The 27734-nt window shown below is 41.1% G+C and overlaps 1 protein-coding gene across 1 annotated transcript in view; it reads right to left on the reverse strand.

Moving 5' to 3' along the window:
- Positions 1–282: 282 nt before the first annotated feature.
- hmcn2 (hemicentin 2) overlaps positions 283–27734 on the reverse strand; it is a 45319-nt gene continuing 17867 nt past the window's right edge. Inside the window, exons 21-81 of the mRNA XM_086173306.1 lie at positions 27449–27608; positions 27175–27334; positions 24896–25023; positions 24484–24735; positions 23980–24063; positions 21956–22147; positions 21549–21679; positions 21269–21413; positions 20661–20787; positions 20410–20567; positions 19716–19994; positions 19495–19631; positions 18916–19066; positions 18550–18780; positions 18346–18459; positions 18073–18260; positions 17889–17985; positions 17533–17694; positions 17303–17416; positions 16950–17146; positions 16568–16649; positions 16352–16489; positions 16131–16274; positions 15859–16018; positions 15212–15336; positions 14388–14571; positions 14199–14296; positions 13823–14101; positions 13543–13733; positions 12678–12759; positions 12236–12372; positions 11993–12134; positions 11752–11896; positions 11422–11549; positions 11168–11324; positions 10945–11066; positions 10693–10857; positions 10464–10571; positions 10238–10372; positions 10012–10146; positions 9625–9894; positions 9305–9495; positions 8990–9203; positions 8780–8914; positions 8509–8699; positions 7599–7680; positions 7191–7361; positions 6883–7035; positions 6551–6688; positions 6130–6251; positions 5765–6005; positions 5615–5674; positions 5387–5506; positions 4298–4432; positions 4020–4139; positions 3749–3874; positions 2988–3116; positions 2607–2900; positions 2396–2515; positions 2181–2307; positions 283–1595 (exon numbers count right to left, since the gene is read on the reverse strand). Of these exons, the coding sequence (XP_086029432.1) occupies positions 1217–1595; positions 2181–2307; positions 2396–2515; positions 2607–2900; positions 2988–3116; positions 3749–3874; positions 4020–4139; positions 4298–4432; positions 5387–5506; positions 5615–5674; positions 5765–6005; positions 6130–6251; positions 6551–6688; positions 6883–7035; positions 7191–7361; positions 7599–7680; positions 8509–8699; positions 8780–8914; positions 8990–9203; positions 9305–9495; positions 9625–9894; positions 10012–10146; positions 10238–10372; positions 10464–10571; positions 10693–10857; positions 10945–11066; positions 11168–11324; positions 11422–11549; positions 11752–11896; positions 11993–12134; positions 12236–12372; positions 12678–12759; positions 13543–13733; positions 13823–14101; positions 14199–14296; positions 14388–14571; positions 15212–15336; positions 15859–16018; positions 16131–16274; positions 16352–16489; positions 16568–16649; positions 16950–17146; positions 17303–17416; positions 17533–17694; positions 17889–17985; positions 18073–18260; positions 18346–18459; positions 18550–18780; positions 18916–19066; positions 19495–19631; positions 19716–19994; positions 20410–20567; positions 20661–20787; positions 21269–21413; positions 21549–21679; positions 21956–22147; positions 23980–24063; positions 24484–24735; positions 24896–25023; positions 27175–27334; positions 27449–27608 (9582 nt within the window). The 3' untranslated portion in view covers positions 283–1216. The remainder of the gene's footprint in view (positions 1596–2180; positions 2308–2395; positions 2516–2606; positions 2901–2987; positions 3117–3748; positions 3875–4019; positions 4140–4297; positions 4433–5386; positions 5507–5614; positions 5675–5764; positions 6006–6129; positions 6252–6550; positions 6689–6882; positions 7036–7190; positions 7362–7598; positions 7681–8508; positions 8700–8779; positions 8915–8989; positions 9204–9304; positions 9496–9624; positions 9895–10011; positions 10147–10237; positions 10373–10463; positions 10572–10692; positions 10858–10944; positions 11067–11167; positions 11325–11421; positions 11550–11751; positions 11897–11992; positions 12135–12235; positions 12373–12677; positions 12760–13542; positions 13734–13822; positions 14102–14198; positions 14297–14387; positions 14572–15211; positions 15337–15858; positions 16019–16130; positions 16275–16351; positions 16490–16567; positions 16650–16949; positions 17147–17302; positions 17417–17532; positions 17695–17888; positions 17986–18072; positions 18261–18345; positions 18460–18549; positions 18781–18915; positions 19067–19494; positions 19632–19715; positions 19995–20409; positions 20568–20660; positions 20788–21268; positions 21414–21548; positions 21680–21955; positions 22148–23979; positions 24064–24483; positions 24736–24895; positions 25024–27174; positions 27335–27448; positions 27609–27734) is intronic.

The raw sequence follows: 27734 nt of genomic DNA on the forward strand, positions 1-27734 counted from the left end.
TTTTTTGCCATCACATTGGATTGCTGCCGTTGTTCCTTATCTCTCTCTCTCCTGTTATCTAGCTGATTCTGCATCTGCATCCTTTCCCAAGAATCATGAAAAAATACATTAGCTCTCATAATTTTACCTGCCAGCAGAAAAATCCTAAAAGTCTTTTGTATAGCTTATCAATTCTTCTTGATGAATTCTTTAACAGGATAAATTCAAAGGATAATGGAAGTATCACCTGTTCCAAAACACTATGCAAACTAAGCATGGTGGGATTATGATTTCAACCACAACTACAATCCTTATCTGTTTTATTTTCACAAATATTAGACACAGATCTTTCATACGAACAGGGAGTTAATCATGAAATCCATCTGAGCAGAACCATCTGCTGATATGAACTGTGACAGCATTGTTCCTGAACGTTGCTGATACAGACACCAAAAGATTGACTGAAAAATGTTCTAAAGGAAATTTACAAATGCAGGAAAGACACTTGGATCTCATGTCACATTACATAGAGTAAGTGCAGTCAAACTGTGATCATTTTAACTTAACACTTGCTGGGAAATTTACATGGTACAAAAAAATACATATATATGAGTATAAAACACTTAAGGTAGAAATAAATTTCACACTTATATTGCCTTTGCAGGTTTCAAAGTACAAAGAAAATTACAGGAGTTTGATTGAACCATTGACACAGTTTCAATAAATTAAAAAAGAAAATTGGGGAGAGTCAGATTTCCTCCAGTTGTTTGCCAAACAATCTAGAACTTTAATGCTGGTGACAGTCGTAACTTGTATTTTAAAATGAAGGCTGGAAATGTATGTTTATATCAAAACAGGTATCCCAAAATAAAACATCTAACAAAAAAAAAACAATTATGAACCTAAAACATATCAAAACATTAGAAAGCTTCTGGTTTCTTTGTGTCAGTGCTTGAATGCAGACTGCAATTTTTAGAACAAGAAATCGATTAGATAAAGACAATCTGAACATTTTGCCAGATAAGGCATATGGTCAACAAACATTGACAAACTGTCAGTCAGTTGTTTGATGACCATATGCCGTGATGTTTCTAAAAAAAAAAAAAGGATGTTTCCTTGATGCTTCTAAAAAAATAAAGGTTAGGGCCCAGTAGCAGCTTATATTTTTGTAGAGTATAATTTGTCCAAGTCACATGTCTTTTTTTACTTGCAGTCTTTTGTTAAGCAACACCAAGGTTCAGTAGGGATATTTCGAGACGGAAATGTAAATGATGAAGATGCTCTGATATGTAATACGACCCTGAAGCGAGGTGGTGACTGCCTGCACCTTCAGCCGCACAAGGCCTGGTGTGTTCAAAGGCTGCTGTGTGAAGATGACCCCTCTGCCTCCTTCATCTTTGATACCGAAAACAGGTCCAATGAAACCTCTTTCAGATTCTTGTTCTAGTATACTGAAAGACGTACGGTCTTGCAAGATGCCAGATTTAGAGAAAGCTGATAGCCGTACTACGTTATGATTGGCTGGTATGCCAGAGGGAAGAGTGAGCAACTTGTACTGTAGGAGCAGAGGAGATTCTCCTGTGGCGCAGTTCTGAGGGCAGGGCTGATAGCATGTCCTTTACAAGATCAACAGAAAGGATAAAGTTAGCACTACATTGATAGTGACATTTCTTCAAGTGGCAGTTACTAATATTTGCATCCCAATTCATCATTTATTGTCTGTATATTGCAATGCATTTTACAGACTTTATGTTTAGAATGCAGCTTCAGATTCATCTTCAGATGCAGATTCATTGAGACAGAATTAAGTACTAAAAAATGTGACATTGAATAAGGAAAAATGGATGCATCATATGACCTGCTAAAGTTTCATTGTTTACATAAAAAGAAGAACTGCCATTTTTTTCATTTTGTTCAACTTTTTCGCCGACTGCAAAGCTCACTGTCTGTTAGTGACCTCACATCCACACTCTCTCCAACTAAATAAACAAACCCACCCTCTCTTGTCTTATGTAATTCTTTACACAGGGATGATTTCACTTAGTGAAGTAACTTTCATGAATCATCTAGCATTCATAAAGAGCAGGTATGAAAAGTGTGCTTTAAAATAAAAAAAAAAAAAACATAAACAGTGCACAGAAGTGATGACAGCCTAATATTCTGTTCAGCAGTTATACTATATATTCAATACTCCAATTTACCCTGGGCTTCTCCCACTCTCGTATGATGCAGGACAGGGTGTATCCAGACACTGGTATCCTCCTCTGATATTGAAACACATCTGATTCTGTCCACACTGAACGCCATGTTCTAGACACTCATCAATATCTGGGGGAGAGGGGGGATAAAAGTGTGATAGTGAAAGCGACAAATAAAATAAAGCTCTGTCATCATGAGTCTGTTCTTAGACCCTTACCTTTACAGCTCCTGCCATTGGGTAAGAGCTTGTAGCCATGTGGACAAGAACACTTGAAACTCCCAATTGTGTTTCTACACTCATGTTGACATGGTTTCCTGAGCAGACACTCATCAACATCTGTACGTGATGGGACATTTGAGACTTAGAAATGTTACCGTTGGTGGTGTTAAGTTATTTTTGTTGAAAATAACTTCTGATGCATACAAACCGACACATTTGCCATCCCTGTTGGTGTATCCCACATGGCAACTCTGTCTTGTAATTCGGGATACACCATGAGACCGGGACAGCATTGGCCTGCCTACAGCTGACACAAGTTGTGGGCGAAGTCTTGCGTTGACTCTTGTCCCATTGGAGAAAGTAGTTCCTCTCTCCAGCCCTGCACAAGAGCGGCCATCCCCAAGAAGCACAGTACCAGGTGGGCAATGGCATCTGAAGCTGCCAGGTACGTTGCGACACTGATAAGCGCAGGGATTTGGCGATTGCACGCATTCGTCAATATCTGAAAGGTTCAACAAAAATCAAAATCAATGTGTTATTCATTAGCCTTGCTTGCCAAGCATAATCTGGATCAGGTAAGATTTCTCACCCAGACATGGGAGTCCTACTCCTTGAGATCGGTAACCTCTGGGACAAACACATCCATAACCTCCAATTGTGTTCTGACAGATCTGAGTATAACGACACATATGACTTCCATCTTGACACTCATCAATATCTGAAAAATAAATAGAATGTTATATGAATAAAACAAAATTAATGTTTATTTTAGATAGCTTCCCTACAGCCTGGATTGGGCTTCTAGACGTGTTTTTACCTAGGATTTTGGCACAACACGTGTGTATTAATTAATGCGTAAATGAATATGTATTGATACATTACAAAGTTGACTTTTAAGACAGCGGTGTTGACACAGAAACATTTTCTGCTGTTAACGATATGCTACAATACATTTTCTTACGCCCGCTCATCAAGACAATCTTTGTTTTTTTAATCTACTGTTCCCCTCTGCACTGTTATTGGTCTTACAAAAAAATCAAAAAAGGCTTCAGATCATTTTGTGGAGAGAAGCAGTGACTTCTCGCGGTTTCGTGCCTCTGAGCTATCTAGCAGATTTCCTGTGAAATCTGACTCCGTCTTACACAACATTAAATGCGGAATACAGGCTGGTGGCGGCTGCCAAACATATCACCTTCAGCTGTAACGCAAGCACACCTTTACTCTCTGTGAAAAATAATGATGTAACATGATTCATTTTTATCATCTTGAGGGTTTTCTCTAATTCCTGCACGTTCTCAACTCCCACAATCGCAATAGTTTTGAACGTGAAATAATATACGTGTCACAAACCTATGCAGGCTCCGTTCTCTGCTTTGGTCATGCCAGCGGGACAGCTGTCAAAACATTGGTACCCTCCGTCTGTGTTGTGGCACTGCTGATGAGCCGGGCACACATTTCTCATGCACTCATTGATGTCTGAAGCAGTAATTACAATAGAATGGTTATTGGTTGTCCATATAGTACACATTTTTTCATTTTAGGTCTAAAGTAAATAAATAGATGAAGTTTTCAGAGTTAATGTTGTTGTAGTTTCTCCAGTTTCTTTGGAAATCTGACTAACCCATGCAACGGTGTCCTGAAAGTTGGTAACCAGGGTGGCAGATACAACGGAAGGAGCCCAGAGTATTGAGACACTGATGCTGACAGGGAGAGAGCGCGGACTCTTGGCACTCATCCACATCTGAGACACACAGTTTGAAACATCTGACTCTGTCAATGTCATCTGGCCAGCCATTATATGAATATGGGTTTAAACACAATTAAGGCACAAATACCCCAGTAGAAGAATAGTTGTCTCTTTACTTAATGTTGAGGATTGAGGAATTAACATTGACTTGCCTTCACAGCTGTTTCCTGTGATGCTGGGCTTGAATCCAGGTCCACACTTGGCCTGGCAGCGATATGTGCCAACTGTGTTTACACACTGCTGGTTGTAGTGGCACATGTGTGATCTTTGTGCACACTCATCAATATCTGCATGACATTCAACACGCGTAAGCGTTGAAGCAAAAGGATATGACGTAAAGAGCAAGTTATCACATACACTCTACACTTTAATTATTTTTAATTGGTCCAGTGGTTAGAATTTAGCATGGCCTAAGGTAGGGAAGCACAGTAAGTGAGCAAGAATTACCAATACCACAGAACTGGTTCTGGCCCACCATAATTGGATGCATGAAAGTATTATACATCTTGTTTCATTTCTTCTGATTTTCTTTCTGACTGGCAATGACTTACTTAAGCTACAGACAATCATGTAGGAAGCACTCTGGTGATGTCATAATTCCACTACACATTTCATCAAATACAAAGAACCCCATCAATTACTTTTTGAAACTATGGAAAAGCTGACTAAGTTATAATTTAGCGGACCAGAACAAAACAAATAAAAATCATGAGGGGGACAGAGGATACAGGAAAGGAAAAAAGTAATAGGGTGCACCACAATGCACAGAAACAAGAGATTTAAGGCATATAGTCCAACTCATATGGGATCTGTGAGGGTTGCCGGATGATGAACAATGTACTTCAGTACTTCGGTAAAGGTTATTTAACGTTTCCAAAAAACACAGCGACAGGAAGATACTATGGAAACCTTTACCTCCTATCAATTGATGGTAAAGATGGTAAGGAGCAGAAAGCTTGAGGCTGTTGTTAATAGCGGATCACATTACAGTAAAGAAGTGTCTCTGCAGCCCAGACACTGAAATGTTAACCGTTGGGCCACTTTCATATGAAAAGAGCAACTGCTTTGACAGATCCTCAGATCCTGAATGATCCTCAGGCCCACTCTTCTATTACACCCACGGAAAAGTAGCAGTCCAAAATTTCGTCGCATCCATTCCATATATCCATCTCACTGAACTTTTCAGTTTTTAATTAGTCTGATGAATATTAGCAAAAAATAAATGTGAGTGTTTTTCCCACCTTGGCACGTGTTTGTCTCCATAGAGATGGTAAAGCCAGAGGGACAGACGCAGGAATATCCACCCACAATGTTGTTACAGGCATGAGAGCAGGGAGACTGAAGTGTACATTCATCTTCATCTAAAAAGACCAAACTTAATTACAAGACTACAATGGTGCACTGGTAATAATTGGGTGATTAGCGTTACTGAACAACACATGAGGCAGAAAAAAGGAAAGTTTGCATACCAGAACAGTAGGAGGCTGTGTCGAGAACGAAACCTTTAGGACAAGTTTCTCCGGAACCGTCTGTATAAAGCAAAGGTGAGTCGCACATGAGCATCTAGCAAGATTAATGTTTCATAGTGATGTTTTAATCTATTTAAATTTGCCCCAGACCTGGTATGAGCAGTCGGGCAGTGATATGGAAGTCCAAAGTGAGAGAAAACATATTGTAGACGCTGTTCACCCCAGAGACCTTCAACAGCTGGAGCAGAGGGCCCTGTCGTTTCTCCTGACCCTCGTAAACAATAGTGTGATTACACCTCAGCACCATGGGACTTCCCCCTCTCTGATGGGTCTGTGATGACCATGAATACAACTGCCCTTGGCTGGTCTGCACATATGACTCGTCATAATCCTATGACAGAAAGTCAGATCAGAAAAGTCTGTTTCTAATATATCAAAAGGTATCTACAGAAACATTTTTTTCTCCTTAGATTACATCTTACTACTACGTCTTTTGGTGGTTGCACTAAACACACCTGTAGGGTAAGGTGAGAAGTTGGCAATGATGGAGGAGCAAATCCATTAATTACAATGTCAAGGAGTAAAACACCCTCTGAATCCAGACCCCTAGCCACGTGGGTCAAATGAAGGACCTCGCCTAATTGAAGAGATTAGATACAGATTAGAAGAGATCACAAGAGATTTATAAAAGTATACTGTAATCCAATGAATCACAGTTAATATAGTTTTCAGCAATGGTCAGTAATGCCATCTGCTGGTTGTTATTTGAACTGAAAGCCCAAAAGGTCACAGAGGCATCATCGGCAGTTTGCACTACAGTTACTTCCTATAGCTTCTGGAGAGGTTAGATTTAGTAATCAATATTGTCAATGCAATCGTAATTCAAAATGGCAAGGATATTAGTGATACATGACAAAGATCTACGGCAACACCTACCAGTCTCAAACTCCAGTTGAGATTCTTGTCTAAACTGACCCTGAGTGAAAGAGTAGCCATTTTTGGCCGGTCCATTCTGTAACACAGTGGTCCAGTAGATTGGGGCAAACACAGGAACCAGCACCCGCAGCAAAGGCCCTGCAATACCACAATTAAGAAGTATAGCTACTGTATCAAAACAAAAGGATTTGAGCATTATTCTGTAAATCAATTATTAGTTCTACAGTATAATGCTTAGTCTTAAAATATGTTCCTTCTGGACCCACACCCTGCTTCTGCAAGGAATGACAAATTCTTTGTGAATTTTTGTAGTAATCAGCCTGGGAACATACCCACACTGGGGGGGACGTTTTCCAAGCAGGCCTGCAGACTACTACTGCCCTCCTCCACATTATCTGTAATGTTGGCCTCCAGGAAGGACACACCGAAGGCCCTCTCGTTGACCATGCCGATCAGGCTGCCTCTGGTCCTGCGGGGGGACTCACCTTTTGCCACCAAACCCACCACACAGGCACAAAATAGCAAGGAAAGAGTTAATAATTGATTTCCATATCAACTGCTCTAATAGTTATAATAAAATTACGGAAATGTGTTTTTCAAGTCAGACATGAGGGATGTAAACTGATAATATCTCTCATACCGGGACAAAGACCAGCCTGACATTTCCTTGACTCAATACTTGGCCCACTGCATGGCTGTCCACCGTTTGCTGGTTCAGGGTTATTGCATAATCTTGAGCGCTCTTGAAAGCCTTGGCCACAGGTGCTACTACAAGGTCCCCAATCCTCCCAGTTAGAATAATCTCCATTGACTGAGGGAGGCAAACAAAATCACTTTGTATTTGACTTAAAAATATAGTAGCAATGTCTTTCTTTCGGTAAGAAAAGAAAAGGATGAAAAGAGATCAAAAGAAAAAAATGTAAACAAAACATACCGTATACTTAAGAGAGAGTCAGAGACTAGATGCATCATGTAGTTTCAAGGAAGGAATAACTAAATGCAACAAGATAATAGTATGTTATTCAATTTGTTTATCATCAGAACTTACTCTGAATTAGGAGTGTGATGGTCCTCTCAGCTGTTCCTGCTTCACTCTCAGCCACACACTGGTACTGTCCTTCATCTGCAGCCTTTAGAACAGGTAAAAGTCTGGCTTAAGTCGTACCATGTGGAATAACTATCATCATCATCAGATACTGCACTAGGCTTCCAGGAGTAACTGTGCTGTGGATTTTGCATTCATGAGAAAACTGGCATTACAGCAAAAAAGCTGTTATTTTCCCCTAAGCAGCTAAAAGTTTATTCCACTGAATTTTTTGTCATAATACACATTACTGGACCAGGAAATGGAAATTTCACAGTATGGCGTTCTGTGGGAAGAGCAGTCATCCGTCTGAGAGAAAATCTCAGCTTCAGGCTGTACAATTACTGGAGCAGTTTGAGACCTAACAAGGTTAAAGGCTGAGAAAAGCTACACAGAGACCAGGAACATCCACCTCTATGTTCCTCTCTTCCCTCTGTTGCTAATGCTGTTTGCGACTGACTGATGCGCCTCCAATCTGATTTAGGTGGAAGCTGCCGGACAAATCACACACTGTCCAGCCACAAGAATGGAACTAAAGATGAATCTTGGTTCCACCGAATAAGGTTCCAGTGTGACAAACATTTGTTGATGAAAAAAGTTTACCCAAGAAAACTTCCATTAATTTATTAGCTATACCGCCTATGCCGGAGCCTATCCCAGCTGCTACAGGGCAAGAAGGTGCACGCCGGACTGATCGCCTGCGATCAATCGCAGAGTCAGAGACAAACATCCATTCACCCTCTCATTCACATCTGGGCAATTTTAGGTTCAAGAAAACTTTACGATATAAATTGACAACATACGGCAAAGGCTAGCGAGAAAGTAACTCTTGTAACATAGAGAAAATTAGGGAAAAAAAGAGCGTTATATTTACAGTAATGCTGTAAATAACCAAGGATCCATTGTGAAGTGTTTGTATCCGGAGAGAGCGGTGAAGTGGCTTCCCGTTACGGAACCAACGGAAGGCTGGACTTGGATCTCCACTGATTGGACAGTCAAGAACAGCAGAGCCACCCTTGATGACAATCTGAGTCATATGAGCCTCGCCCTTCAACACTGGAGGCTCTGAAAGACATTTAGAGGCTATAACTGTGTGTAAAACATTCATTAAGTGGTCCAGGCTTCATTACCACAGAAAAGCCCACCTCTGACACGGACGAAGGAGAGCGCTCGGATTGTGCCCACGCTGTTTTCTGCTATACACACATATGTCCCAGCATCACTCACAGTGACGTTCTCAATCGTCACAGTGCTCCTGCCAGCCTCATCCACGGTGGCACCTGGGACATATTGATCGACAAATTGAGTCTATTGTGTTGTAAAGGGATAAGACAAAGTAATTTACGAAGAAATACCTTTGAGGAGACTATTGTTGATAGTCCAAGAGATGACAGGGGAAGGCGTTCCCTGGGCATGGCAGGATAAGGCCAGAGTTTGCCCTTTGTTCAGGGTCAAATCCCCAGGCAACTCCTTGAAAGCAGGCCTCATGTTGATGGAAAGGCGGATGTCCCGTCTCACCAATCCTGCCATGTTGGTGGCTACACACGTGAACACACCAGCATCTCCTGGCTTTGGAAAGAAAACAATTAAAAGTCAAATTTAACTTCAGATCTAAAACAGAAAGTAGAAACTAAAATGTCAAATAAAACAAGGATCCGAATGAGGCTCACCTCGGCCCTTTCAATAATCAACTCTCCTGATCGTAGGGTCGTAAATTTGCCTGGATAGTTGGGCAAAACAGTACCGTTCTTCTCCCAAGATATTCTAGGCTCTGGTGAACCTTGGGCAGCGCAAGGCAACAATGCCTGAAATCCTTGGATGACTGACAGCTCTGACAGCCCAGGAGAAATCATGGGTGGGACTGAAATGTAATAATATAATTATTTCAATTATTCAATAATTTATTTTTAATAATCAATCTTATTTCAAGTTCAATAATATTGTACATGTTACACAATGACAAAAAAAATCCAAAAGCGTCTCAATGAACCTTGAATAACTAGTCTTATGTCGTGGCTTGTTCTGCCTGCAAGGTTCTTGGCGGTGCACGTGTATAGGCCTGCATCACTGCGCTGTGTGGACGAAATTGCCAAAGTTCCATTGGCATAGATATGTATATGAGCCCCATCAACTATAGGCCTTCTCTCTTTCTGCCAAGTCACTGAAGGTTGTGGCTGCCCATCAGCTGCACACTCAAGACTGGCTGGTTGGCCTAACACAACTGTGTATTCCATACGAGGCAAGCTCAGCACTGGTGGAACTGCAAACAAATGAAGACATCTTTTGAAGAAGGGGGATTCTTTTTTCTCTTAACAACCAACATATTAGGGCAAACATAAAATCACTCTCCTATTGTGACACCAAAAGTCCATCTTACCTAGCAGGATTAGCTTGGTTCTGCCCATAGCCACACCAGCTTCATTTTTTGCCAGGCACTGGTATGTCCCTGCATCCCCAAGTGTGACACGAGAGAACTTAAGGGCTCCATTCGAAAGAACAGCCAACCTGTGACCTGAAAAACAAGGTCAAATTTACATGGCAATGTTTTATTTGTCTTAATGCGTTTTTTTTTTTGTTTGTTTTTGCATTTCCTGTATTAGCACCTGCTGCTATGGGAACACCTTCTCTTTGCCAGGAGATGGTAGGCCTTGGGAGACCTTGAACTTCGCAGGGTAGGACGGTCCCATGATTCAACACCACTTGTATTTCTTCTGCCATTGGCCTGATTTCTGGGGGCTCTGGTTGCATGACAGAGTTAGATAGTGATTGTTATTTCCTCTGTCAGATAGTGTTTCTTCAGTGCCCTGCAGCAAATCTTTGACAACTCACCATGCACAGTCAAGGATATGTGTTTGTGGGCCATTCCAGCTGGGTTTCGGGCAGAGCAAGTGTACCTGCCAGCGTGGCTCGGCAAAGCAGCAGTTATCTCCAAAACTCCTACATGGACATAAATACAAATATAGTGATGTAAACAAAATATATAACGCACAAATACATGACTCATGCGGTTCTGAAAATCTTATCAGAATCGCAAAGTTCCTTTGATACCTAGTCTTACCAGTAGGAAGGACAAGATAACTTCCACCTCTGGATACCAGTTTGGCACCACCTTTTGTCCAAGTCACAGTTGGCTGAGGTCGTCCCCGCGCATTACAAGGTAACACCACAGGAGACATTTTCACAGCTGTCACTGATGTGATATCATCTTCAATTGATGGTTGCACTACAAAAGCATAGAAAAATATCATTGAACATACCATGTAAAAATTACTGTAGAATTTGCCCATCATCCAAATGTCAAAATCATTACCTTGTAAGGTGACCTCAATGACCCTGCGTTCTTCTCCAGCCTCATTTGCTGCAGTGCATTCAAAGTAACCCTCATCCTCACTGGATGGTGACAAGAGGATAAGTGACCCAGAAGGTAGTAACCTGTAAAGGAAACAACTAATGAGTCAGGTATGTCACCATGGCAATAAAATATATGACAAATGCTTGTGGATTCAAGCAGCCATCAATCAAAACTTCATTACCTGTAAGCACCAGGCTGCTGGCTGATATCAATTGGAGAACCATTTCTTTTCCAGGCTACTTTGGGTGGAGGAATTCCAGTTGCCTCACAGCTCATGACAGCTCTGATCCCTGAAGTTACTGTGACATTTAATGGACCTGGACCGATGGAGGGGCCCACTGATTGAGGAGAGAGCATATTCTGACATGTTGATTGCAGTAATTTCAATACTGACTGCTTGTATTACACAAATCATGGTATGATTGTTTATCGTACCAAGAACCCGAAGATCCATCCCTCTGTGATCTGAACCCGCCTGGTTTGACACAGTGCAGTAGTAGCGGCCAGCATCACTCAGCTGAACTCCGTGTATGTGCAAGGAACCCTCTGCTAACATGGTGTACCTGTAAAATTGAAACCAAAATATGCATTATGCATATCAGCAATCATCTGCCTGAGCCCTAATTGTGATCCCTAACTTTACTTCAAATCAGAAATCAACAGAGTAGAAAAGAGCTGAGAATCACTGTATCTACATTTGACCATATGACAAAAACGAGGGCCTTCTGGCTTTGTAAACACCAAATTAAAGAAAATAGGTCCTACTTGTTGTTATCCTGAGTGATGGGGAAGCCGTCTTTTCTCCATAGGATTGTAGGTGCCGAGTCCCCCTCAACTTCACAAGGCAGAACTGCATCCTTGCCAACATGAACCATCACAAACGCACTTTGGTCCTTTATTACTGGTGGTACTATAGAAAACAGTACCAGTGAAAGAAAAGGAATATATAAACTCATTTTTGTTCACCAGGTAAATTCATCAGTCATATCAGAAGTGTCAGTCATACAGAGAATCTCCACAGTGAAAAAGAGAGTGGTGCTTCCAGCCATGTTGGTGACTACACATCTATATTGGCCACTATCCTCAGGTCTGACACCCTGTATCTCAAGGTACTGTCCTCCCGCAAGCCGATAGTAACGGCCACCCGGCTGAATGGACAGAGGACAAAGGGAAAACATGTCTGTGAGTCAAAAGCAGTGGTTCGGAGGGGTGGTTCTTCATAGGTGGTTCTGAGTTTCTGATCCTCTACCTGTATTTTGAGGTCATCCTTATACCACTCTATATCAGGAGGGGGTTCGCTGTCAGCTAGACATTCTAGAGTCAGATGCCCCTCAACTGGTACTGTCAGAGTCCTCTCACCGCCAGAGCCAAGGATAGTTGGAGGGACTGAAAGAAGCAGAGATTATTAGGTAAAGGACTTCAGTGTTTGATAACAATAAAATAGATGGTGATTTTTTCAATTATTTACAACAAAAAGTGGGAGTTGTTTTTTTCTTTAATGTCGTAAGGTTGTATATTATTGCCTCATTACTCTCTAAATAGTGATATGGCCATTGTTTTTCTTTCCTTTTGGTATACAATGTAATTTCCAGCTCTGAATTACAACGTATTCATGCATCAATCTCTCACAGAGAATAGAGGAGGATATAATATACACAATATAATATCCAAACAAAAGCTACATGCATCACCTTGGACTCGGACCCAGTGGTTTTTTCCATCCTCCCCAGCTAAGCTGCTGGCTAAGCATGTGTACAGACCTGCATCTGCAACCTTTAAAGACATGGCATAAAAGAGAATGATTAACTCTTATTGAAATGAAACACTGAGGAAATTTAATGAACGCATCACTGTTTGGCTTAGTTCTCCTGAATGTAAAATATTCAGATGCACTAAACACAGTTTTCAGCTGTTTTCGGAACAAAAGACTTGGCAGCATGGCATCCTCATAACCCCTTTTAGTCAGATTTTTGATTAGCACTCAAAAGAACTCAGTAGAAATTCAGAAAAAAAAGAACAAAATTCAGAGCTTTCAATGACTTTAGGGAGAAGAAAATCTCTTCATATCAATTAAAAGTTAAATACAATTTTGTGGAATGGAAAAACATTCATTGAATGATTGGCAAGCCACAGAAATTGTCACATTCAATTCCCCAGGACATATAAAAGTACATTTAAGTAAACACATTAGAGTCAACAGAAATTCTTTCACAGATAGATCCCGAGTGCAGTGCTGGGATTTTCCAAGAATTGCAGGTTTACTTCTCTTGTCTTCAATTTTTTAACACAATGTGAGCTCCTGCTTCTTCAGCTGTAACGATAACCATGATACTCAGTTCCCCCTGCTGTTTGCTGCAAGGAACTAACTGTGAAAGTGGAGTGGTGAAGCATGCATGTTGCAATGAACTTAAGGTCTGTTCAGTATACTGTATATCATGTTTCAGTCAAATGTCCTGCTTTGCTCTGCAAAGAAAAGTCTCCACAAAACAATGCAAACATGCATTTGTGTTGCCCTAGATTTATCAGAATTTAAAAAAAAAGAAGGTTGTAATGTACCTGGATTTTGCTGATCCTGATAAAGTGTCCATCATCTTGAACAATATCAGTCCTTTCTATAGGGCGACCGTCTTTTAGCCAACTGAGTCTCGGAGGAGGGACTCCTTCAGCTGCACACTCAAGCTCCAGCAGGCTGTTTACTGCTACAGCTATCTCCTCTGTGGTGTCAGTAGTGGATATCTTTGGAGGCTCTGTAGTAAGGATAATTTTTGGGTAATTTATTAAGGACTATGTAGCTTGAAGTGTAAAATAAATTACACACAGTTGGTTTTAGAAGTACCCAGAATGGTGAGATTAAAACTCTTAGTGCTGCTTCCCGCCTGGTTACTGGCCACACAACTATAGAGGCCTGCATCTGAAGGCGCCACATCAGGAAGCTGTAGCTGTGTCTCCTGCCCATCTAGTAACAGGTTGCGGTGAAGAGACAAGGGCTGACCATCCTTCAGCCATGTCAGCGTAGGAGGTGGAACACCTTGAGCTTCACATGTTAGAGTCACTAGAGATGCTCGAACAACTGTAACTGGTTCCACTGCGTCAACGTGATCCACACCCGGGGGCACTTGAAAGCCAGCAAACACACACAACAATTACATCATGTCACTATTAGGGAATAGCCCACTTCTGTGGCTACAATGGGGCGGGTGTGATGACGGTACCTTGGACCTGGACATCATAGCTGAGCTCAGCAAGACCAGCTCGACTGCGTGCCACACAAGTATATACTCCAGTATCAGACAGCTGCACGGGGGATATCCTAATTCAGAAGAATATATAGATATTTGAGTATATTACATATTACAAATGGTCACATTCATAATAACTGCATGCTCTCTGACATAAGAGACCTCAGCACGTTGTCCCCAGATAGGAGACGTGTCCGGGGAGAGAGGAGCAGCGGATGTCCATTCTTCAGCCAGCTAATCTGAGGTGGAGGGTTTCCTGCTGCATGACACTCCAGGGTCATGGCACTATCCTGCATGGCCTGCACCTCTCTAGGGATGTTGGTCTCACCAGAGAAAGATGGCGGCACTTTGAAAGGCAAATCAAAAGCAAACTCAATCAGTCCTGCATGGGACCAATGATACATATCTTTCCTGCTTTATTCCCTGACATTTTGGTACCAAAATTCCCACTGCAATCGAAGAATGAACGCAGAGTACACTATATATGCGGCACAGCGTGAGAAAAGATTAAAATGAAGGTGACAAAGACTAAGTCAGACATAGTATAAGGAGATAAACCTGAGCGGGGATGATTTGTAGAGGTAAAGGGAGTGAATATAACCTAAAATGACTTAAACAGGTGCCTTTATTTACCAGCTGAATGTAAGATCAAAGGAAATTAATCTTAGTTTTATTCATTGGTTTAACTTTTTTGGTTTTCTTTTGAGGGGGCAATTGATCAGCTGATTATACTTTGACGAAATGGGTTTAAGCTTAACCTCTATTTGGATTTTGAAAAGGGATGTTGTACTTTGTCATATGTCAAAGTAAAAAACCTATTTGTCTTTTGAACTATGAGTGGGAATATGCATAAACTTCGCTTCGCTATGAGAATTTTTTTTGCACAACAATTGCCGATCGATACTGCAGGGTTCCTCAACAAATGAATTGTCAGTAGCCTGCTATTGGTTTCAGCCCTACTTTTGACTGAGAGGAAGAAAACTGACCCAGGACAAAGAGGGTGTAGATTTTGCTCTCCTTGCCAACAGGGCTGACAGCCAAACAAGTGTATGTCCCGGAATCATCAGGACTCAGCCTTTGTAATGTTAGCGTGATGCTGTCAGGATTCACTCTGCCAAATTACAAACACAGCGTGTTATCACAATACTAACATTTCAGCATAACCATTTCCTGACTAAAGCAGCAAACAGCATCCATTATTTGACCGCCGGAATTATTTTCTCATCATTATCAACATCATCCCACATCTTTCTCACAGTCTCACTCACTCAGAGACACACAGACACACACACACGCCGTTGTTTTCAACTTTCTGTGGCTGATACAGTTGCCATATAAACTTCTAAATTGCTGTAAAACAGCTGTTCGTAATGTTTCACATGATAAAATTACACAAGGAACCATAAACAACTTTGTCTGTCCACAAATCCACCAGTTCCATCTGTCATTGTCATAATATGGAGTGCTGATTAATATTTTTTATTTTCCAGACCCTCGGGGGCCAACGTCTAATAGAAAAACAAATAAAGTTTGAATGAGTAAAATGAGCTTAATGACATTCATGATTCATATCTCATCACAGAGTTCCATAAGGACAATCGACTGGATAGGAAACCAGAACCGATTTACTTACGTGATGTGATGAGTTACCGATCCTTCCATAGTCACTCCATCTTTCAGCCAGCTAAGGCTGGGTGTGGGGCTTCCAGTTGCTCTGCACTCAAGGGTCACATCCTCTCCCATGGATGCACTCAAGTCAGATGGATGATAGGAATCCAGGATAGTAGGCGATTCTGTAGGCAAATAGTTAACTATGAATATTAAATGAGCCTTTTCATGGATTAGGAAATGTAGTTTCCTAGTTAATCTAATTTTTCTGTCTTTTCCCTCTCTCGGGGACAATACCCTGCACATTGAGAATGTAGTCCTTCTGTGCTTGTCCTTCACTATTCTTGGCCACACAGCTGTATGTTCCCGACTGAGCCCGAGTGAGAGGACCCAGTTCGAGACGGTTTCCCCTCACAGACCACTGCCACTGCAGGCTGCTCTCTAAACAGTAAAAAAATAGGTAACATACAGTTCTAGACCATTCATTTTACTAAAATGTACAACTCTCAATTCCTTACTTTCGCTAATAGCGGTTCCATCTTTGAGCCATGTGATGGTAGGTACAGGGATCCCGGAGACTTCACACAGCAGGGACACGTGGGTACCCAGTGTAGTGTTTAGGTGCTCCAGGAGAGGCCCATCCAGGACAGGTGGAACTATAATAATATTTGTGTATTATTTAAAAGAAAATTTTCCAAACTACAGTGTCAAACATAACACAGACATGTTCTCACCATACACTGCCAGAGTGAATTTCCTTTCTACTTGACCGGCCACGTTGGATACTTTGCATATATACGTGCCACCGTCTGCCATCTATGAGACGAAAAAGGTATTGTGATTGAAGAGTTTATATGTTGAAAATGACATATGATCAGAACGGAAACTTTTCTCTTTTTCACAGTCACTGCCTATGAATCTGGTGTCACACTTGCTTAAAGAAACGGTGAGTCTATCATAGGTCCATGTATTTATTATTTGAGGACTTCATTGGGCTTTGGACAGTTTTGGAGAGAGAGCAATGTGAATAAATTTAGAGTAATGTCAAAATTCAACTGGATTACTTTTGTTTTATTAGCAGCCCCAGGCATTGATAGTGCAAGGCATTTCTCTGACCTGAACTCCAATGATCTCTAGCCGATGGGACTCCATCTTCAGTCCATTCCCTTCTGCCAGCTGCAGGCCATTTTTATACCAAGTGACCTCAGGCTCAGGGACACCATGGGCCTCACATTGCAGGGGGACTGAGGAGCCAATCTGCGTGGTCACCAAATCTGTCCCAGCATCAACTCGAGGCTTCAGGGTAGGCGGGACTGTGGCGTGTCATTCAGAATTTAGATGAGTCACTCTCAAAACATCTTATGTCATAGCTGGCATGCAGAATATCTTTTTTATTTATTTTTTTATGCTGAGATGTTTTTTGAGACGTGATCACGTGTTTACATAGCTGGATTCAGCAGATATCTCACCATGCACACTGAGTATAATACTTTTCTGGTCCTGGCCTGCTGAGTTCGTAGCTGTGCATACATATTGTCCTGCATCCTCTAGCCTTGCCCGGGGCAACTGCAGCATCTGACCGCCTGGTTGAACAAAGGGTGACACAAGTACTCAATATATGACAGACCTCAACACAGACCCATCTACAATTTTAAAAGAAATACTTCAGATTCAAAACTGAATTTTATCCATTTCTCACCTGGCAGAATATGGATGCCAGTGCTAAAATGGAGGATCTGCCCATCTCTTGTCCAGGTAATCTCTGGGCGAGGGTACGCTTGGATGTCACAAAGCAATGACACCATATGGCCCTCAACAACACTAACCTCCTCCTCCTTCTGGTCCGTTACTCTTGGAGGAACTTCAAAAACAAAGAAATAGCAGAGAAATAGTTGCACGTTTGTGAAGAATGTCAGCAATGTTATATCATAGGAAAGAGTTTATAATGTTCTTGAGAAAATTTCCCAGCCCCACTGAGTACACTGGAAAATTGATTTTCCATGCACACTGAAGGCAGAAAAAGGCACATAAAAAGGCGAAGGTGGATTCTATTACCTTGAACTTTTAGATTGAAGAGCTTCTCTGCTGATCCAACCTTATTTTCTGCTATGCACTGATACTCTGCCATATCTGAAACTTGGATGCTAAGGAGCTACATCACAGTTTCAGAGACACTTTCAATACAAAATGTCATATTTTCATGTTGTTAAACTCTTTTTAGTGTACAAATCTGACTCACCTGTAGTTCTGTCCCATCCTCACTGATGATATGCTCTGAGTCTGTGTGAAATGGCTTTCCATCTCTAAGCCAGGAGATGGTTGGAGTTGGGTGACCGCTTGCATCACAATGGAGGACCACCGTGCTATGGACCACTGCTCCCATTTCTTCCATAAACTCCTCCGATGCCCCCATAATCACAGGAGATACTGAGGATGTGACAAGTCAATCTCGGACATATTTTGTCTTGTTTAAGTTTAATTATTATGGCAAAATATTACCATGTAAACTTACCCAGGACCTCCACTTGAAAGTGCATGCTGTCCTCTCCTGCCTCATTGACAGCCTGACATGTGTACTTTCCAGCATCATCTCTCTCCACTCGAGAAATCTGAAGTACCTGCCCACCTGGGAGGGTACATCAAGACATCCACATCACTTGTGTATAAATAAAACAGAAAGTCCAATGGGCTCTTTATTATATATCCCTTAACTCACCTGGCAGAAGTACAACTCCATCAGCAGGAGTGAGCTTCTGCCCTTCTTTATACCAGTTGAGCTTGGGTGGGGGTATGGCGTTACTCTCACAAGATAGGCTAATCGGATGGCCCAGGACCACCTCCCGCTTCTCTACCATATCATCAATGTCATCATCATCATCGTCATCAAGTTCATGACCAATACCCCAGGAAGCCTCCCTGTTTGACACACGGTGGAAAACTGGAGGAACTAGCAAGACAATTTTACTGTCAGTTTGACTGATAAAAATCGGTCACACGATTAAATTATTATAATCTGAAAATGTAAGTATATGTTCCCTGACAACATCATTATACAACTGCACATATGCTTAAATGAACAGACCCTGAATGGTGACATGAAAGATTCTCTTGTCCTCTCCGGCAGAGTTGGTGACCACACAGGTGTATTGACCCTCATGGGACAGCATGGCGTTCTCAATGTGGAGAAAACGTCCACTTTCCTGAATACCAGCGTGGGAGTTTTCACTAAGCAACTAAAAGATAAATGAAACATGTAAGGAAGGTAACAAGGTTTCAAAGAGGCATTTCAATTTCTCAAAAAAAGTCACTTTGATTGCACGTAAAAGACTTATGACAAACTTAATTTTCAGATGTTATAAGCATGCAGCCACCACCCACTTCTGAATTTAATTACTGTATTACACACACAGTAATGCACATGTTCCTTAACGGGTACCATGATGTATGTATAGCCACATTCTAATACCCTGACGGTCAAATGGGAAAGCAGCCTTTCATGCCTTTACATTTAATCACTAAATGGTATTCATAATTTAGTTTGATTAACTGGCCTATGCAGGGTTGAACACCTGGAGTGTAAGTTTTACGATACTGATGTAATTCATGCTGATTACCAGTGGAGGCTGGTAGAGAGTAAAAGATGAAAAACTGACTCACAAACCTGCCCATCCTTGAACCATGCAACACTGGGCTCAGGGAAACCTTTAGCAAGGCAGGAGAGAGTTAAACTTCCGTTTATTCGTACTTTGGCCTTCTGGCTCCCAAGGGATGTTGAATCACCCTCTATTTGCGGCGGTACTGTTGGAGGGAGAGAAAAATCCCAGGTCTGAGTATAAGTTGGCTTTATTTGCTTAAAATTCCAACTGTGTAAAAACGTTTCACCTAGCACACTTAAAGAATAGTGTTTGAATGCGGTGCCAGCTGGGTTTGAGGCGCGGCAAGTGTAGAGGCCAGTGCTGTCTCCTTGTGCCGAGCTCAGCCGTAAAACCTGTCCTCCACGCGTGTATATCAGCTGGGGACTCGAAACAATGGGCTGGTTATCTTTCAGCCAAGTTATACTGGGGGCAGGTGAGCCCTCAACATCACAGAGAAGGACTGTAGGGAAGCCAAGCACCACTGAAATTTCTGAGCTCTCACTCGAGCCTTTGATAGTGGGGGGAGCTGGAGAGAGAGACAGACCATAAGATAAAGAACAACACATTTCACTGAATTGAGTTAAATTCAAAGTGCAGTGCTTGCAACCCTGCAAGCATTGCACTTTTTCAGAACTAATCATCTAACATTGAAAGAATTTTATTATATCTCAGCCAAGGACATCATGCTTTCCAGGTTGTTTGTACCTCTGACTTTCAGATCGAATCCAAAAATACCCCACATTGAGACAGTTTTCAGTAACACTTTTTGGTTATAACGCAGAAAGGTTATAAGATTCTACAGGTTTGGTTAGAACAAAGAAATCAGGAGCAGATTTTTTGAAATGACATGTAAAGGAAGAGAGTGCACTTGTAGTTTTCTTTATGATATTTCAGATTTTTTTACATAGAAAAAGAAATGAATTCAAATTTTCTATGAAGACCTTGCACTGTGAGTCTGAAATGGCGCATCTGAGTTCCTGCATTGTTGCTGGCCAGACATTGGTAAAGCCCCTGATCCCTCAGCCTGACTGACTTCACCCTCAGCACCTGGCCATCTTCCAGAAACTCCACATGTGGATCTCCATCACGGGAAAGAACCCTTGTGAGAGGACAGAATAACAGATCAAATCAATATTAAAGGTATAAAATCACATGTGCCAAATGTTACATTGAGTAATCAGTTTATGCTTACTCTCCATCACGGCTCCATTCTACTCTGGGTGCGGGATGGCCACTAACTCTGCACTGAAACTCTACTTCCTGGCCCAGCACAACAGTTAACTCTTTCATTTTAGGTGTCCCTGAGATCACTGGGGGAGCTGCGACACAATGCACATACACACCAGAAAATATTTATTGAGCAGTAGAAAACCCTCAGAATTAAAAGTGTGAATGAGTGTTAATAAACGGCTATTTCTATTTCTATGAGTAAACAGGACTGTCTCAGAAAATTAGAATATTGTGATGAAGTTCTTTATCTTTTGTAATGCAATTACAAAAACAAAAATGTCATACATTCTGGATTCATTACAAATCAACTGAAATATTGCAAGCCTTTTATTATTTTAGTATTGCTAATTATGGCTTACATCTTAAGAAAACTCAAAAATCCTATCTCAAAATATTAGAATATCATGAAAAAGTAATTTTAGTTTTTCTAATTGCATTACAGAAGATAAAGAACTTTATCACAATATTCTAATTTTCTGATACAGTCCTGTATCATTTAATGTGTAATGGTAAGTATTTTTTGCCAACATATTCTCATATACATCTAACAGCTATGAGCTAAAAAGTCACCTTCTACCATGATGTGATATTCTCTCCGGGCCTCTCCAGCTGAATTTTGAGCCGCACAGGCGAACTGTCCTGCATGTTCTGTCTGAACTCTGTTGATTTTTAACAACCTGTTTCCATTTTGTTGATATACACCCGGGCTGTCTATCTGGACACAAAGAATACACATAGTCACTCTTTAATATCAGGATACTGATGAAACCTTAGTGGCAGTGTTCGTAAAAATATATTTTTGTATTAGTCTGAATTAAGTGAATACGAGAAGTCGGGCTCACAAACTCACAAGATGACCATCTTTAGTCCAAGTGATTTTTGGGGAGGGAATCCCGAAGGCATCACAGCTCAGAGTAAGCGGCTGCATTAAGATGACAGTGAGGTTCAGTGGTTGGCCATCATCTTGGATTTCAGGGGGAACTGAGATGGTTATGAAAAAGAGGATTAAATAGTCAAAAACTATGATGGACTTGTGACTTTCTACACACTCTAATTTTCCACTTTTCAGATAACATTTTTTTCAACTTATCAATAAATATTTCTTTTAGTTTAACCATTTGGTTTGTACTTCTAAGGTCTGGAATCATTTCCTATGCTTGAATTGAATTTTTAGAATATACAATATGTTCACACCGTTTCACAGTAGTATTAACATCAACTACAGATAGAATGGTAGATATTGGAACAAAATATCACCTATCACTTTCAGCCTGGTCTTTCTATCCACAGAGCCTGCCTCATTGGTTGCCACACACTTGAAGTCCCCACTGTGGCTGGCAGATGCTTTATTGATTACCAAAGATCCATCCCTTGTTACTGAAATCTCTGATTGCTCAGGGTGTATCTCGAGGCCATTCTTGAACCAGCGCACCTTGGGATGTGGCGCACCTATGGGGTAGACATAAAAAAAATGATTCCAAGTGTGTTTAAAATGAGTTTTATCGATTATGTCTGACACAAAGTTACTTCCATCACTCTGCTTCTCTGCTAGAAAACCTTTTGGGCACCCATCCCAGATAAGAAAAAGCAAGCTACACATTTCTCGTCGACGGCAAGACAGCAGTAAAGACAATGACAAAATGGTTAATATCCACTCCACCTGTAAGACTGAGATATCGAGGTCGCAGACACATAAAACATTTAGATACACTACTAAAATGTATACACAATGACAGCCTTAAAGTTTTAGCGTTATAGGATTCATGAGCAAACACAGAAGTAAGAGTCAATGTGCACATACTCAAGAGAGTGAAACAGATGTGTTGTGCAGATTAGCGGGTGCTAAAAGCTAAAAAGTTAAGTTTGAGAAGGCTGGGATCTATGAAAGTTGAAGGGTAAAAGCAGGACAGTCAATAGACTGTCAGGAAAAGGATAAAGGAGCAATAAGAAACACTGCTGAGGAGTGTAACCAATGCGTGCTACTGTTTATTTACACAAGTGTTACAATTTAGATACCGTAGACGAAGACAGAAAATCAAACATGGCACCCCAATTCAAAAACTGACCACGGGGCTAAACCAAAGGTGCCATCGTCAGTTGCCTGTCTTAAAAAATAATTTTGTCTTTTCTCGTTGGTGGAAAGAATTGCATACAGATGTTCTGTTTAGATGTTAATAGATCTCCTTAGTAGAAATTGGAATTATTTGGAGTGGCTGATAAAGATTATCTCCTCCATGTGTTTCGCAAATAATTATCTCTATCAAATGCAATGTTCACGTTCTTGAATTAATGATATCCCTCCGGCAAAAAATGTGCTCTCTCTACATGGATTTCAGGAGAACAGTAAGGGGCTTGTGGATGCTGATGCCATCTGTCAATCTACAAGAGAATGTCCCTCGGCTATGATAAACCACCGAGTTGCCCATCTTCTGTATGCCTGGGGATAGAGAGAAGGCTAGTGTAGCTTAATCTGTCTCTTCCTGTGAGTCATGGTGCACCTCAGACATCTCTGTCCTTTATCTGCTAGCAGTGGCCTCTAATTAGGATTTCTCTCCCAGCAAGCCAAGACACAGAGGAAAGCAGATGTGGCTCACTGAGGCAGCAGGCAGACGGATGTTCCAGCTGTTGCTTCACATCAGACACAGTCGTCACTTTCTTTCACCAAACTTGTTACCATGGCAAAGGCTCAACACACAACAAACAACACCTGTTTGTAATGGCTGTCAGTGACCATAAGACCTCGCGCCGACATACACCAACATCCACTGTCTTTGATACTTCTTTGACTGTTGTGTTTACAATGAGGCCTAAAAATAATTATGTAAACAACAACGTGTCACTTGGTGCAAGGATGAAAGGAAGTTCTCAGATTTTTTTCAGACAACTTGCTTCGACAGTTTGACATACATACTATATATATATGTATGTGTGTTTGTGTGTGTGTGTATATATATATATATATATACATATACGTACTATATATAAATATATATACTAGTATATATGTACTGTATATATATATACACACTAGTATATACGTACTATATATATATATATATATATATATATATATATATATATATATATGCACATGTACAAAGGTACAAAGGTCAGTTCACATTGCACTTTGTTTCACTGGCATAAAAACAAGCCTGTATTGAAATAAGCAGGTTTCTGCAAAAGTAATCACTGTTTTATCCAAACAAAACACCTTTCACCTTTTAGCACCCTATTCTTTTCATTTTGCCCCTAGGCTGACTCCTCTGAAAATCCTTTTTTACCTTCAGCAGGACAAGGAATGACAATCTTGCTGTTGGTGACTCTCTCCATGATGGCATCTCCAGGTTCCACAAAGAATGGGGCCTCTATTTGGACAGTGAAACAACAGAAAAGGTAACCCCCGATTCAAAGCGCAGTCAAACAGCAGGTTTCAGGATACATGGCCAGTTGGTCCGTCATAAAAAGCTCTCACAAAATTGCCCCCACAATGTGTTTATTTCTGATTCAGTCTGCATTTGATAGAATCTTACAGAGCATTTAAGCACATGTGGCAAGGTTCTATTGTAAGTCATAAAATCGGAATAGTTGTAATAGTAATAGTCAAACTAGTAGTCGAATGTGTCTGTATATAGAAATATTTAGTTTGCCGGAAATAGAAAAAGGGTATCTACATAGCTGTTACCCTGAAAATAATGATTGCAATACTGTGATAGAAAACAAGACACATCCTTTGGTTAGTTAAACAGTGGAAAGCAACAGGGAAGAACCAAACTGCATTCATTTACCTAGAATTTTCAGAGTGATTTCCATGGTATCCTGGCCAGCGCTATTTATGGCCACACACTGGTAGGTCCCCTGGTCACTAGGGCTGACCTTCTGGATCCTGAAGGGCAAAGAGTTGTTGATCCATACAGGAAAACCATTGTGAAACCAGCTGACCTCTGGATTCGGCGCTCCCTGGACCACACATGGCAGAGTCACGGTTTGGCCGATCAGGGCTTTTAATAGGGAGGGCGCAGGCTGAATACGGGGCTTAGCTGAGGACAAACATTTAAATACAAAGATTACCTAATCTTTAAAATACATTATGATCATATGTTGAAAGTTATGTATAAGATTTACTAACATTGCTGCGCTTTATAAAAATGCATTTTTTTCACATTTGCAGAGTTTTCTAATGACACATTTCCAAGTTACCTTGAATTTGTAAATTGTAGCTAAGTGATACATTGCCAGCTGGGTTTTCTGCAAGGCAGGTGTAGAGTTTACTATCAATCAGGCGCACATCAGTGATCTTCAGAGAGCCTGAAGTCAAAACAGTGAACCTGGAATACAGTCAGAAGTGAAGCACAAAGACGGAGAAAACACAAGGTTTATGAGACATTGAAAATCTATAGCCTCCACGCTTTAAACTTCCTTCTTCCAGTCCTTAAGTGTCACATGTTGGTATTTTAAAAAATGGAAACATTTGCAAGTGCAAAGTAGCAAAAGATGAATAGTTGCTTTCTTTCTCAATATTCGTGAGGTATCAGTGTAAAATTAATTTGATTTAGCTGCTGCTAAGATTTTTGGAGAAGGAGGATTAGTATATAAAAAGATTCCAGAAATCATTGTTACTGTCAGAAAAATGAGCAGGTTTTTCTTTAAAAAAAACAAGTGGTAAGTTCGAGAGCACAAGTCCTGGGAGAATCCATGGCTATACTCAGGTGAAATACACTGCAATGGTGTTGTTAGGGTACTTGAAGTATTTGAACATGTACTGTTGGGTTAATTTCAATTACAAAGTTTTGATCTAAATGTTTATTGCACCGGTGAGTTCAGACTAACATCAAGTGTGAAGTAATAAAATGCTTGCTAAACTGCTGTTAGCAGAATAACCTTTTTCTTGACTAATTAAAGGGTATATTGTTTGACCTGATGGTAAAATGAATTTCATCATGTAACCGCTAGATTGACATTTTTTCACAGAGTGGTGCAGTATTCAAATTTCAATTAGAAGAAGTACAGCCAGATGGTAACACTAGTCAAAGATCATGGCACAAATCAAGGTAATCAAGGTTCATGCTGATGCTAATCACACACACTGACCTCACTTCCAAATATACTCCTTGTGGGATGAAAACCAATAATAGTGCAATGTAGGATAAAGTCAGCAACTCAAAAAGGGTGTTGAATAACCTGGAGTTCATCAGAGACATCCCACCTGTCTAAAATATATGCATAATATCTACCAACGTATATATATAGTCTCCTTCCAAGCTAATGAAACATAATAACATATTCAGTTAACAGGAAATGAGCTGCAAGTACAAATGGCTTTCTGTTTCATATATGCATGTAATGCAAGTCACTCAGCTCTCATGTAATGCAAGTATTCAGAGATACAGAAAAAATTAACTCTAGACTTTACCGTACCCGTGACAGTCAGTCTGTGGTTGAATATAGGCACCCCTATTGGGCACTGTTAGAATGAAGAATGGCACAAGCAAAAGTACACAAGGGATAAAGAGCCCCTCCTCCCATCCACTAGTCCCCACATTTGTGTCAAGTCACCTGAATACACAGTCAAACATAACTAACAAATGGGTACCCAGTCAGGATGTGTTAAACAACCCCCCTGTGATAGCACACAAGTCATCTTTTGAATTTATTACGACAAAAACAGAAGTCCCTGGCATATACCTGGCTTTGCGCTAATTTAAGTTGTTTTAACAATCAGCAATCCCGGGTCGTCTCCTCTGCACCGCAGTGAAGCCGGAAAGAATGAGTTTCCCTTTCACACAGTTTGCCTGTCTCTGCGGGTCCTACATATTCAAAGCATCGGTCAATGTGGGGGTTGTTCACACAGGGATGTGTTATTCTCATCAAACAGGTCTAGTAAAGAGTCAGCATGTTGTTTTACTGCTAAGGCACCCCAGGGAATCCCCACATCAGGCAAAAAGGGCTTGTATCTCTTCCTCTGTCAGTCAGTTTTCCTCCCTAGTTCCTGGTTTCCCCCACACCACCCGCACCTATTTTTCTTACTTCTGGCTCCACAAAACTCATACTGTATCTGAATCAGTCGTCACAGTTGGAATCCCTTGCTGCCATTTTTCTATCGGACCAAACCACTCAGTCTGTTGTCTGTACTGAGTATGTCTGTCATCCTCTCTAGTCTTTGTCCCGAGTCAGCCCCCCTGTCTGCACCCAAAGAGACTGCGCATAAAAATAAAGCATGTTGGACCAGATGTTCCCCCTTATATTAGAGAGCACGCACGCAGCTCCCCCACAGTGCTTCAGCCAAGCTGCACTTCAAAAGACATCACTAAATGAACTACAAACTTTGGCAGCAGCTCCAAATGACCACCAGTTTCAGTGCAGTTTCACACAGACGCAAAAAGTGATCATTAGTTAAGTCTTTGGTTATTTGTACGGGACGTGTAAATGTTTGTTACATTATTCATTCTCTGCCAGCGTGATGTACGACCTTTTCTTACCCAGCAGTGACAGGGGGGATGGGATGCCCATTTCTGCTCCAGGTGACAAGTGGGGAGGGGGTTCCTTGGACTTCACAGGGTAGAACAACTTCTGTCCCGACCTCTGCCGCCATTTTCAACGTGTTGTCATGGCCACTCACACCCATTATCTTGGGTTTGGCTGCAGTAATGGAAGAAGAATTCTATGAACATTGTCTAGTCCCTTTTAAAATTACTGTGTATGTTAGGTGATTTAACCCAGAATAGGGGCTGATCAAAGAGCTATCTGGCTTACTGTTGACGATAAGATGTGTTTCTTGACTTGCATATCCCACAGGGCTGGTTGCAGAGCAGATGTAGATGCCTGCATCATCACTAGTCACAGAAGGAATGTGAAGGTGTCCATCTGTGTCAGTCTGAAGAGAGGCTTTATCCCTGGGCACAGGCTGCCTTCCCTGGAACAGTGAGCATTAAAAGCAGAATGCACTGTAGATTAGCGCTGTCCACAACAGACTGCAAAGACACTGGCTTTGGTTAGGGTTTACAGCCCAAGCTTTGATGTTTAATATAATTACAAGGCT

The sequence above is a fragment of the Fistularia commersonii genome, chromosome 26 (genome assembly GCF_037954325.1).
Source record: "Fistularia commersonii isolate RoL2024-O1a breed Wild chromosome 26, RoL_Fcom_v1.0, whole genome shotgun sequence".
Taxonomy (NCBI): Eukaryota; Metazoa; Chordata; class Actinopteri; order Syngnathiformes; family Fistulariidae; genus Fistularia; species Fistularia commersonii.